General features: G+C 43.8%; 1 protein-coding gene across 7 annotated transcripts in view; it reads left to right on the top strand.

Moving 5' to 3' along the window:
* The window catches only part of hspg2 (heparan sulfate proteoglycan 2), a 350,599-nt gene that overhangs the window by 193,093 nt on the left and 144,046 nt on the right, over positions 1–13,460 (top strand). For all 7 annotated transcript variants that reach the window (XR_008725893.1, XM_055659492.1, XM_055659493.1 and 4 more), the window contains exons 30-33: positions 2,495–2,544; positions 3,497–3,573; positions 5,508–5,648; positions 8,228–8,422. Coding sequence is in view for 6 of the 7 variants with exons in the window: in XM_055659492.1 (XP_055515467.1) it covers positions 2,495–2,544; positions 3,497–3,573; positions 5,508–5,648; positions 8,228–8,422 (463 nt within the window). In the remaining variant the exon portion in view is untranslated. The remainder of the gene's footprint in view (positions 1–2,494; positions 2,545–3,496; positions 3,574–5,507; positions 5,649–8,227; positions 8,423–13,460) is intronic.

Here is a 13,460-nt window from a genome sequence, read left to right as displayed (position 1 = left end):
TTTATAGATTCAGACCTGTTGTCTTGGTGCAAGAATTGTTCTGGTTGGCTACACAGAGGGTAAGCCATTTACTTTAAGGTAAGAGCCTGTGATATGTAGGACAGCTCCTGCAATTGTAGGTTAATTTCTACCATCCGTTCCACGCTGCTGGGAAGTGTTGCTTTGCTGGGTTGGTTGGAACTCAAGCTATCCCCATTACCTTTGGGTGCTGGTGGCTTTATATGTGGAAGAAGTTCAATGTATATGAAGTGTGCATGCATGTGTGTGTATGCCTGTATGTAATTATGTGCATTAATGCTCATATTCAGATGAAACAATAGTTACGTAAAAAGTGTGACGTTACGCACATTCATTTGTGCAGTTTTCTGTAGCACAACTTTTGTCTCCATTGTTTTGATAGGCGTGCAACAGGTCCAGTATCTGCTGTTGTCCGCCCATTGGACTGGATTATTTGAGGGTGCTTTTTATTTACATAAAATTCCTGGCAATCAGTTTAGCTGAGAGAATGGAGCAAGTGTTCATCTCATCCCTACATTAGGGTTAAGCACAGCTTTGTAACATCCTTGCATCATTGGTAAGAAGTGATATTAGAAGTACTTCACTGAGATCCTGGTGTACTCAGATTGGACGTAGTGAGCACACAGGTGTTTTCATTTAGCCTTGTATTCTGTTTGCTTCACACAGAGTTATTATTTGGTATGGCAGCCAGCAGAATTTGCTTACAGATGTGCTGCTTAACTTGTTGCGTGGCTTTGCACAATTGAGCCCAGTACTCTAATTGAGATTGTCTGAATAATTCCCCAGGAATCAAAGCATTAAAAAAGTTGCAATTTAGTAGCAGGATTTACGTCTTAAAGGCGAAGAAAAAATGCAGAACAGTCATTCATTTTTTCAGTAAAGTCATTGTTGCATGGCCAAGTGCTGTTGCTCTAATGACTCTTTGTCATACTGGTTGTTATCAGGATGCAAGCACAGAAAACCAAGAGAAGAGTATTAATATTGCCCAAGATATCTGATAATCTCTGCTGCTCTACTTTAATACATCCTTTGATTTGTTGCCCTGTTTTCTCTGTCCCATTGCTAATGTTGTCTTTAGTTGGTGGTGGTGAACGTTTACTGGTGCCGTGTCAGCTTTGCTGCTTGCGATGTTTTCTACCTTCAGTTCTCCTCATGTAATGATGTTGACGGACACAAAATGGCTGCTTCTGCCACTGTGTAGAACCAACATCTTTTTAAACGCGCTCTGGCATGTTGCTGTGGGGAAATGGGAGCCGATTATTATCATTGAGTAGTGAAAAGTTATTGCAATGTGTCCATTGGCTTGTAATTTTCCAATATCAAGTACCCAAGTAAATTGCAAGTTAATGGTTCGTTACGACTAATTTATGCTTTTTAGAATTGTTAAATAATGAACCAAAATTAGATCAGAAAATAAAATTAAAAGTCTGAAAACTGCAGAGAAGTGATAAATCATTGAAACAACACAAACCTCCCCTTCAGCTGCAATAATGGAAGCAACTCAAGTAAGCCCATGTTCTGGTGCAGTGAATCACAAAGTCCAGAAGGGGATTGTATGCTTCATGGTGTCTCCGATATAAAGCTCTCCATTTAGATTCAGATTCAGATTCAGATTCAGATTCAACTTTAATTGTCATTGTGCAGTGTACAGTGCAGAGACAATGAAATGCAAGTCCCCATTTGCCTGTTCTCTTCCATTAGCATTTCCAAAGTTTTCATTTTTTGGTAAATATCCAATTCTCCTTTAAACATTTGCATTGATTCCGCCACTATCTCCCACTTGGTCCTTACTCCAGGTGTCATAAATGTAAGTCACTTGGTTATAGGCTAACAACTATTCCCTTACTTCCCCTTTGAGATTCTCTCCTAATCCCTCCTTAATCCGTGATCAGATCTCCTGTGCATGAGGAAGAACATTACTAATGTCTGTAGTCTCCAGATGTGACCCAAAGCTGACTCATGGCTTTCCTGGAACTGGGCTTGGATGGCCTGATTGCACATCATTCTCCGAAGCACATTTAGGACACTGGCATTAATTAGGGTGTAAATTTTGCACAAACAGCTGGAACCAATAGCCCTGGCAAACCGCCTAAATACAAGGAAGCACGAGAGATTGCTGATGCTGAAATACAATTGGGGAGGAATTCAGTAGATGGAGCAGCATCTTGAGAAGAAAGGAATGGTTGACATTTTGACTATTCCTCCCTCCTTCCCATTGATTGTGCTAGACCCATTGAGTTCCTCCAGCAGATTGTTTGTTGGTCCTAATACAATTTTGGTCAAATGGGCATTGGGTGAGAGTGATGTCCTTTCACTGAGGATCAAGAATTAAGCCTTTCCTGCAGATGATGAATCAAAATTAAAATCCCACATTAATTGACTCTCGTCAGTGGGCTCAAAGAAAGTTCACATGCACCCAACTTTGGATTATGTTTTAACAATAGTTTCTAATCTCTCTTTCCAATACCTGTTACAGATGTGCTCCAGGATACACTGGGAACCCCACATATGGACAGCGCTGCACCAGTAAGTCTCGAAAACCTTGCAATTTTCCAACAGCTTGTATTCTCTCCTTCCTACCAGATTAAATTAAATTAAGTGTAAAGATAAGGTCAGATGGATTCCACCCAATGAACCATGGCAGAGTAATTCTAGCTTTACAGTTAAACATTCAGCAGAGAAATCAATAGCCACATAGGACATTAAGGCGATGTAAAGAAAGATATGAAACTGATCAAGGAACTCACAACCGGTCCAACTACTTGAAGTGATTAGGAGCTTGCCAACAGCTCAAATAACAAAACATCCAGTGATAGAGAACTTGAGAAATAGGAGCAGGAGTTGACCATCTGGTCCTTCGAGCCTGCTACACCATTCAAGATTATGAATTACCTTGGAGTCATACAGCATGGAAACCAGCCCTTTAATCCAACTTGCCCATGCTGACCAACATGCCCCATCTGCACCAGTCCCACCTGCCTGCATTTAGCCCATATCTCTCAAAATCTGTCATCCATATACATGTCTAAATGTTTCCTGAACGTTGCGATAGTGCCTGCCTCAACTACCTGCGGATGATGTAGGAACGATGTACCTGCACTAAACACCTTCTAAGTTAGGTTAATTTCCCTGCACGATCCCAATATCTCTCAATTCCCTTAAGGTCTCAAAATCTATTGATCATTGCTTTGAATAAACTCAACAGCTGAGCTTCCACAGTTGTCTGATACGGAGAATTCCTTTGGAGAATATAATAAAAAATGTCAACATGAATTTCCAAAGAGAAATTGGTATTTAATCAACATTTTTAAACTGAGGAAATAAGAGAAATGAAGAAGTTTGAAAATTGATCAAAAGGATACAGTATGTGGGGTTGTTGAGAATTGATATTTTTATTCTATTGAAATTTAGAACTCTATGTTAACATTTCTGATCTTCATAAACTGATAAATGATGTCTGATGTGATTGTCTGCTCAGTTGCAGGTCGTTGTACTTGTGATTGGAGAGGCAGCATTGAAACCCAATGTGATGCCAGTGGAAACTGCCGATGCAAGGTAAAGGATATCTCCTGTCACTGAAGCAGTGTACCTGACCTACTCAAGTGGGCCAATGATTAAAAATACATTCTTCAAAATAATGTACCAAATATTAGAATAGCACATTTGATTTATATTTTGAAAAGGTGTTTGTTTCCATTGGGTATAGGAAAATGAATTGCAGCAGTTTGTCCTCACAATAAGGGGATGCACTTTCACACCACACCCTCGTTCCAGTAGTGGAGAGCTAAGATCCTCTGAGGCAAACAGTAACCTGTGCCTTTTCACCATGAGATTCAGTTGATGTAGGTGATATTTAGACTGGTAGATATGTAGGTTCACCCAGGTACATCAATCATGTGGGTCTCTAGGGGAAAAGAGACTGCAAATGCTGAGATGTTGCAAGAATGATCTACTGGAGGAACCCAAGGTCAGTAACGACTCTAGAAGGAAATGGACAGTGGATGGTTCAGGTTGACCTTTAACCTGGACAGAAAGAGTTGAAGAGACATGGCCATGGTAACGAGATGACAGGAAGTGGTGGGGCAAGAGTTGGCAAGCTATAGGTGGATCTATGTGTTGAGGGATTAATTGGCAGATGGAGTCAGCAGGAAGGGTGGAGATTGAGTCAGAGGCTGGAAGGTTATAGTTGGAGGCATCGAAGAGCAGCAGATTATGAAATTTGATAAGAAAGGAAGCTGGAGAGTGGAACCAAATGGAGGGATAGTGGGTAGATGAGCACAGGGGAGGGGAAGGGCTCGGGGACCCAGTGGCAGGAATTTGTGGGTGATGGGCAGATGATAGGTGGGATAGGCACAAGAAACTGGCCGAGGGGGTTCCATTGATTTGGAATAAAGCGACGGGTGATGTGAAAGGATCTGGATAGACCAGGGGAGAGAAAATTACAGAAGGGAAGCAGGTTAAATGAAATTGGAGAATTCAATGTTCATGGTGTTGGGTTGTGGACTACCCAAGAAGAATATAAGAGCCACTTTAGCCGTGAAGGGCAGGAGAAGAAACTGACACAAAGAGCTATGGAAAAAGGTTTTCAGTGGTAGCCTGGAAGCGCACACATCTCAACCATTGTAGGTCGGACAAACAAGGAGTCCTCGCGACTGAGAAAAGACTGATGTGGGCTCTGAGATTACACTCCCAAATGAGGTGCTTTCCATGTGACAGTGGAGCATAGATTAGTCTCATAGAATACAGCACAGAAATGGGCCCTTTTGGCCCACCTAATCCATGGTGACTGTGATGGACGTCTATTCTAATGCAACCTAGTCAGAGAACAAAACTCAATAGATTTGTTGTTTCATCTGAGAATTAGAGCCACAAAATGTGGTGGTCTAAATCTGCATTCCACCCTGACCCACATCGGGCTTGCTGTTAGGATCTCCATATCTCTCCGTACATAAACTACTCTCAAGGTGGTCGTCCTACCAGTTCCACTATCCGCATCCTTGTATCCCTCTCGTTACCACACCTTCCCCAGCCAACAATGGACCATTGTGGGCTCCACCTTTCCTGAGGTCATCTGTTGCCAGCCTTGATTTGTTCTGGCTTTTTCCCTCCTCGAGTCCCACCCCCCTCCCCACCAACCTCTACTCACAGTCTGAAGACCACCAACAAATTAGTAAAAGATTATTCCTCCTGAGAAGGTATCGCGCTAACAATCTAGTTCAAGTGCCTTCACCACCAGATAGGGACCTCAAAATACATACCCATATAAGAAGGGTCTCGACCCGAAATATCACCCATTCCTTCTCTGCAGAGATGCTGCCTGTCCCACTGCATTACTCCAGCATTTTGTGTCTATGTATAGTGTAAACTACCATCTGCAGTTACTTCCTACCCATTTACACCCCTCAGCTTTAGTATGGTATATGACGAGTGTTAAGCATTTCTGGAGTTCAAGTTCATCTTGATGACATGCTGTTTGTTTCTAATTACAGCCCCACGTGGAAGGCCCGACTTGTGACTCTTGTAAAAGAGGCCACTTCTTCCTGAGCACGGAGAACAGAGAGGGGTGCCTGCCATGTTTCTGCATGGGAGTGACCCAGCAATGCAGCAGCTCCCCGCACTACAGGCAACTGGTACGTCCATGTCCGTTCCGCTAAGTGGGAAACTACCTGATTTCTCTAACTTGAAGTAACTCCTGCATTCCCTCCCCTCCCCTCTCCCACCCCCTCCCCAACCTAGTCGTGCTACCAGTTCCACGATTCGCATCCTTGTATTCCCCTCGTTATCACACCTTCCCCAGCCAACAATGGGCCATTGTGGGCTCCACCCTTTTTGAGGTAATCTGTTGCCAGCCCTGATTTGTTCTGGCCTCCAGTGTCCCCCCGCCTTCCCTCCCACCTCTACTCCCTGTCTGAAGAATTTGGGTCCTTGTGTTGTGTGTCATTGATGTGGGTAATTCCATCAGTTTTTATTTTTGTGACTTCATTTTTCCAAGTCATATTCATTTGTAAATGGTCACACGTATTTCCAGCAAGACCTACACCTGAGCCTCACTGGATATTGGGCCTCCTTTAACAGAGCTAGAATGGGAAAGGATGCAGAGAAGATTTACGAGGATGTTGCCGGGACTCGAGGGCATGAGCTGAAGGGAGAGGTTGAGCAGACTGGGAATCTATTCATTGGAGCACAGGAGGATGAGGGACGATCTTATAGAGGTGTTCAAAATCATGAGAGGAATAGATTGGGTGAATGCACAGTCTTTGGGCCAGAGTGGAAGAATCGAGAACCAGAGGATGTGAGTTTAAGGTGAGCAGGAAAGATTTAAAAGAAACCTGAGGAGTAACCTTTTTACACAACGAGCTGCTGGAGGGGATAGTAGAGGGAGGTGCTATCTCAACATTTAAGAAACATATGGACGGGTACGTGTATAACACTGGTTTAGAGAGATGTGGGGCAAATGTAGGCAGATGGGACTTGCGTAGATGGGGCATGAAAAGCCGAACGGCCATTTTCCATGCTGCATGACTCTGTGACCATGTTGCAAGTATGAATGGTTCTGGAATAGTGCAAAGGGAAATATTCTGAAAGTGTAAAGATGTACAAAACATGGTTGGAGCTGTGTTTGAACTGTTAAGGGCCTGTCCCACTTTCACAACCTAATTCACGACCTCTGCCCTTGACTCAAACTCGCAGCATGGTCGTAGGAGGTCGTAGGTAGGTCGGGATGCTAGTCGTAGGTACTCGTGGCATCAAGTAGGTCAGGGCGTTTTTCTAGCCTGATGAAAAATGTCCACGAGTAAAAAAGGTCGTGAATTAGTTTGTGAAAGTGGGACAGGCCCTTTAGGATGTAGAGTCCTGAGTTTAATGAGCTGGAATAATCCTCAGTCAAATCCCAAAGGTATCCTGGTTGTGCACTTCACTCGGGATGAACAACATGACCCCTTCATAGGGGCAGACTTGAAACTTCAAGTTATAGACCATCTGTATCCGGTACGGTCTGAAGAAGAACATCGTCACCACATTCAGAAAGAGAAACATTTTGTTCTAATCTTTCATGGACTGAAGTAGCTTCCAGCTCCCTGACAACTTACTGCACATCCTGACGGTTCTGATGGGTGCAGTTAAGTCTTTGTGTGAAACCCGACTATGCTGATCACGTGCACATGTGGTCCGAAGAAGGGTCTCGACCCGAAACGTCACCCATTCCTACTCTCCAGAGATGCTGCCTGTCCCGCTGAGTTACTCCAGCTTTTTGTGTCTGCCTTCGATTTAAACCCAGCATCTGCAGTTCTTTCCCACACATGCACATTAAATGTTCCCAGTGGAGAGTCCGAATCATCAGTGGATATTATGAGCTTTTCTTTACCCACTCATTTAACCCCAGGTCATCTGGATGAACATGTCAATACTCACAAACTCCTCCATCTGCCAACATTAAAATAAATTGAAAGACGAGAAAACAAATCAAAAACAAGAGCAATGTGCATCTGTCCTTAAAGTATCATTCACAACCAAGCTCTTCCTTTCTCTGACATTTTGACACCATGGTTATTGTGTGGAGCGACTGGGTCTGGGATCATTGGACAGTACAGCACAGGAACAGGCCCTTCAGCCCGCAATGTCTGTGCCAAACATGATGCCGACCAACTTATCTGCCTGCACGTAATCCATATTCCTCTATTCCCTGCCTATCCACGTGCCAATCCAAAAGCCTCTTAAAATACCACTATTATATCGGCCACTATCACCACACCTGGCAGGATGTTTTGGGCACCCACCTAGTCTATGTAAAAAGACTTCCCCCCACACATCTCCCTGAAACTTTGCCCCTCACCTTAAAGCTGTGCCCTCTAGTATTTGATATTTCCATCTTGGGGGGAAAAAGGTTCTGACCATCTACCCTATCTATGCCCTTCATCATTTTATATACTTCTATCAGGTCCCCTCTCAACCTTCAGCGTTCCAGAGAAAATAATCCAAGTCTGTCCAAAATCTCCTGATAGTTAAAAACCCTTTAATCTGGGCTTCATTCTGGTAAACCTCCTCCAAGGCCTCCACTCCCTTCCTGTAATGGGGTGACCAGAACTACACACAAGACTCCAAATGCAACCTCGCTAAGGTCCTTTAAAGCTGCATCAAGACTTGCTAACATTTACAGTATGCTCGTATCCTATTGTCGCTAATTGAAATGTCATCATGGTAACTTCTGCAGGTCGCCAGTCCATTTGTTCCACCAAATAACTTCCAGAACTTCTCCCTGGTGAGCCGCCAGCGCACGACACACATCACCTCCGGATTCACGGTGACGGTGAGAGAGGTCCAACCGCAGCTCTCCTTCGGACGTTTTGGGCAATACACCCAGGAGTCCTACTACTGGCAGCTTCCAGAAGTCTTTCAAGGGGATAAGGTAAGGCCACAGAGGCCACACACTCAGTCAATTGTGCACGAGAGCTTTAAAGGTTAAACCCAGAGGTGATCGCTGCGGTACTCATGTTAACCTGTTCACTGCCAAGGTTCTTTTTCACTAATGGCCACGTGCTGTTTTATTTTCTAGGTTAAGGACAACTTGACTAAGCTAAAACTAGTATAATCGGGGGTGGCAATGAGATGATAAAACTCTGACCCAGGGATACTCGGGGGCGACAATGAACAGGTTAAACAAACCATTTATGTTGTGTCGATTGAAGATTGAATTTCCGCACACTGTCCCCATTGTGGTATCGATGTGCCGAGTTCCTGCCTTGTAACAATTCCTGGCGATTCCCGGCTGAGGAAGCAGGTGTGGTCTCAGTGAAGCAGGGGCCCAATGTGAGGACACTGCCAAGGTATTCACCAGGGCTTTATCAACCAACCACTGGTATCTCAGGCAGACTGCTCAGCGATCAGCCTGGCCAGGTCGGGGAGGGGTGAGGAGCAGTAGGGGGACCGCAGTCGGGGATGTTTGATGAAGGGTCATGCTATTTAGAACGGAGGAGATCGAGGTTCACACTTGAGCTGTGCTTGGATTCTGAGAACAACTTTCCGAGCACTGCCGAAGCCTCACTGGCTGTGAAGAATGGCAGGAACATTCCTGATGCCACCAGTTCCTGGTCTCTGGTAAATGAGGGTGGCTGCGGTCCTCTGCCACTTTGGCCATTCTCGTGAGATGCTGAACTTTACATCTGTCAAGTTGATAGACCTGCTTATGTACCAAGGCTGACATTAGTATCAGGTTCAGGTATCACTGCAGAGATTTGAGCACAAAAATCTCAGCTTTGCTTGTTTGCAATGCTAAAGAGCAACGTTGCCTTCCAATCAAGGCCCTAAACCGAGACCCTATCTAACTCTTGTCAGTAAAGGATCCCAGTGCATTATCTCTGGTGTCCTGGTGATTCCCTCAATTATTAAGATATAAAATAAAGCGCGGCATAGTGGTGTAACTAATAGAGCTGCTGCTTCACAGCGCCAAAGATCCAGATTGGATCCAGACCTCGGGTGCTGTGTGTGTGTGTGTGTGTGTTTGGAGTTTGCACGTTCTCCATGTGACCGTGTGGGTTTTCTCCAGGTGCTCCGGTTTCCTCCCACGTCCCAAAGTTGTGTGGGTTTGGAGATTATTTGGCCTCTGTAAATTGCCCCTAGAATGGTGTGAGTGGATGAAAAAGTGTGATAGCATTGAGTTTGTGTGAGTGGATGATCGATGGACAGTGTGGATTCGGTCAGCTAAAGGGTCTGATTCCATGCTGAATCCTTAATCTAAACTGTTATGTTTAGATCCTTTATGATCCTTTATGATTCTTCATCTAAACTCCTATCCCACCAGAGACTAACTTTACTGTACCATTCTACTGGGTTTGTTTTAAATTGCTGTTTTTTGTTTCCCTTTTTCCTACCGCCCAGAATATTTAATATGTAAAAGAATATGTGATTCTGTTCCATTCTGTTTGTAGTTTATTTGTTTGTTTGTCTTTTGCACAAAGTCCGCGAGCATTGCCACTTTTCATTTCACTGCACATCTCGTATGTGTATGTGACGAATAAACTTGACTTGACTTATGACAAAATCAGGTTAACTTGTCTAAATTGAGAGCACAATGCACTGGAAATGGTTAGCAGGTCAAGCAGCATCTGGGGAGTAAGAAACAGAGTTAACTTTGTTTTTCCCTCCCCTGACCTACTGAAATCATTGCCGGACAACTGCAGCTCATTATTTTGTATTATCTTGTATTATTTGTAGTGTCGCTGTTTCTGAGTTCCTGCTCTGTGCAAATTGGCAGCAGCAAATCCTTAATTTCAGCAATGACTGGACCCCTTGTTGGCCATGAAGAGATCTGATGCACCCTGAGAACGTGCGATAAAACTGGGCGGTCTGTGGTCTGTTATCTTGAACCCTTTATGAAACACTGGTCAAACTGTGCTGTTTACCTCTCACTGTTATTCTGTCCCTTTCCGCCCTGTTCCGCAGCGGGAGGAAAGCGGGAGGAATTCTTTGCTCGCATTAGACGTGGGCACAAGGTAGAGTGATGCCGTCTCCGTGCTTTGATGGTGGTGTTTGCACGAGTTTGTCTCTGCACCGATGACTTTAGCATTAATAATGCCTTGTTTTTTGGAACATGACTGAAGTGGAATTGTATCTAAACATCCAGTGGAATGGGCCAAGAGTACCTTTGTGTTGTGTGGCATTCTATTGTGGCCAAGTGCTGTGCAAAAATCTGGTGCTGCTAACAACCTGTTGTCTCTGATTAGGAGAGCAGACTGCATGCCAGTAATCTCCGGGTGGTTGTCAGACACACGCAGGCACCTAGTGAAAGGAAAGGGAGATGAACTATAAATTTACATTTCCCCCAAGGAGAAAGCCCACATTTCCTCAAGCAGGGAAAGCAATGGTTGAAGGCATTGCACTGAAGGCAAGTTTATATTATGAAAACCAATTGACAATTTAATGAATTACCTCCCCAATGATCTGTGGCCACCACCAGTTTACATTCTTATCACCTGCATGGCACTTGTGTGGCACGGTGGCGCAGCAGTAGAGTTGCCGCCTTACAGCGCCAGAGAACCAGGTTCGATCCTGACTACGGGTGCTGTCTGTACGGAGTTTGTACATTCTCCCCGTGACCTCGTGGGTTTTCCCCGGGTGCTCTGGTTTCCTCCCACATTCCAAACATGTACAGATCAATTGGCTTAGGTAAAAATTGTAAATTGCCCCGAGTGTGCAGGATGGCGATAGTGCATAGGAATCGCTAGTCAGCACAGACTCGGTGACATGAAGGGCCTATTTCCACTCTATATGTCTAAACTAAACTAAAACACCTTGGCTTTCTATTGTGATAGTGAAGTAAAACCCTTTAACCTTTTCTTTCTTCCAGTTCTATATTTTGATTGCGTTCTCTGCTATCCATTTTAATACTTTTAACAGCACCTATTTCCCACTTGCGTTCCTTATTTAGTTGAAGCGTAGAACATCATCGCCTGCTTTCCTTCCCCTTTACCCCGCGCTGTTATTGCCCACTGATCACCTTGCCAGCTGGAGTAAATCTGGAGCTCCAAGGTCATTCCTGACCAGTCGGAAGCTGGGATTTTAAATAGATCGACACAGGGACTCAACCCGAGCAGGCTGGAGTATTGTTTCCAAACATTGAAATATTGCCTGATCATCCAATGACAGCTCCTAGTGAGAAGTTAGTGCAGCATACATTCCCAATATCTAAATTATTTACACACTTTTCCCCAGCAATTCTTAGACTTTTCCTGGTGCTTGGGACCGGTACACTGGTGCCCCTCAATGAACAAAGTTAATTTGATAGCTGACACTTGTATTAACTTTTAATGTTGCAAAGTGTCCCAATTCTCCAGAAGAACATTAGCATTATATTTTCAGATGAGGGCACAAAAGGAACAAAGGTTTAAGGCACAAGGTAAAAGAGGAGAATGAGAAAAAGCAACTTCATGAGGAAACTGCAGTTTCCATGAGCCTGCTGATTATCAGACTTTCACTGATTTGTGATCATCAGTTATTCATGAATATATTTGGAAAGATAGCGATAATTATGTTATTCCTCCTTATTACTAATTGGAGGTCAGGTTCTCATAGACTCTGGAAATGAAATCTATCGAAACCATAGCCTGTTGTGTGTGTTAATATGCAGCATGCTTTGAAAGACTATGTGTGATGGATCATATTAAATTAAACCTGCTGTCTTGTTGAGCTACAGCTGGATCCATTTTGTAGTCTGGCTGACTATAAAGCAATGGCCAAGTTGCATTTTCTGAGACTCAGCTTGCCAACATTGCTGTTCATGAATGCACACGTTTTTGGCGATGTTTTATTTGACTTGGAAGCAACCGGCTGAGCAGAAAAGGACACAATGTCTTGGAGTAACTCAGCGGGTCAGGCAGCATCTCTGGAGATTATGGATAAGTGACGGTTCGGGTCGGGACCCTTATTTAGAGTCCAAAGAAGGGCCCTGACCCAAAATGTCACCTATCCACGTTCTCCAGAGATGTTGCCTAACCCACTGAGTTACTCCAGCACTTTGTGTCCTTTTATTTGTAAACCAGCATCTGCACTTCCTTGTTTCTACTACCTGCTGAGCGGAATGGTGGTTTTATGGCTACTAAATAACATGCAGAATTACATTTTAATAGAAGGACCCATCTTTAACTGAGGAGCAGCTGAGAAAGGATGCCGCCATCTGGGAACTCTTGAGCTCCTCTTCATCGCATTCTAGGCTTAAAAGATCTTCAAAGGTAGCAGTAAAACTGCATGAGGAAGTCTGAAGCGTGATTATTACTGACTGTACGTGGAGCAAGCAATATGCAAAGGAAATCTAACACCCTCCTTCGTATCCGTCTAATCAGATTATTTTGTTATTTCCAAAACTGAGCTTTATTAGTTCTCCATTAGTTCTCTTGTCTTAAGTGTGGGAAAAGCAAGAAACAATGTGTTCAGTTCACTGTATAAGATGGTGTGAGCTAACATTGCACATGAGCTGTAAGTGGAGCTTGTCAATTACTTGTTAACGAGGATCTGGTATTAATTTCTCAACGAATTGGTGAACCATGTACCCCATATACGAATCATAGGTTGTGGTCAAGCATTCTTCCACTCTAACACATGTATTTGCACTCACTGCTTTTATAAGGGCAAAACTGCTTTAACTTGGCATTTTTCTGGACATTATATTATCCCTTAACACTATAGTTTATGAATAGGAATAAATTTGGGATTCTCGTACTCAATGGAAATGCTTCAATGGGTGACTATGAGAAAGGGCGTGATTCTGGAATGCGCAGTTGTGAATAAATACAGTAACACTCAAATAATAATAATAGTAAGGGCATCAAATAATAGTACAGGTGTCAAAGGTTATGGGGGGAAAAGGCAAGACAATGGGGTTGTGAGGGCCAAATGACCAGCCATAATCAAATGGTGAAGCAGACTTGATGGGCCGAATGGCTTAATTCTAT

Source organism: Leucoraja erinacea, chromosome 30 (genome assembly GCF_028641065.1).
Source record: "Leucoraja erinacea ecotype New England chromosome 30, Leri_hhj_1, whole genome shotgun sequence".
NCBI classification, from domain to species: Eukaryota; Metazoa; Chordata; class Chondrichthyes; order Rajiformes; family Rajidae; genus Leucoraja; species Leucoraja erinaceus.
The sequence above is the reverse complement of the archived record's forward strand: the minus strand, read 5'-3'. Positions and strand labels throughout refer to the sequence as shown.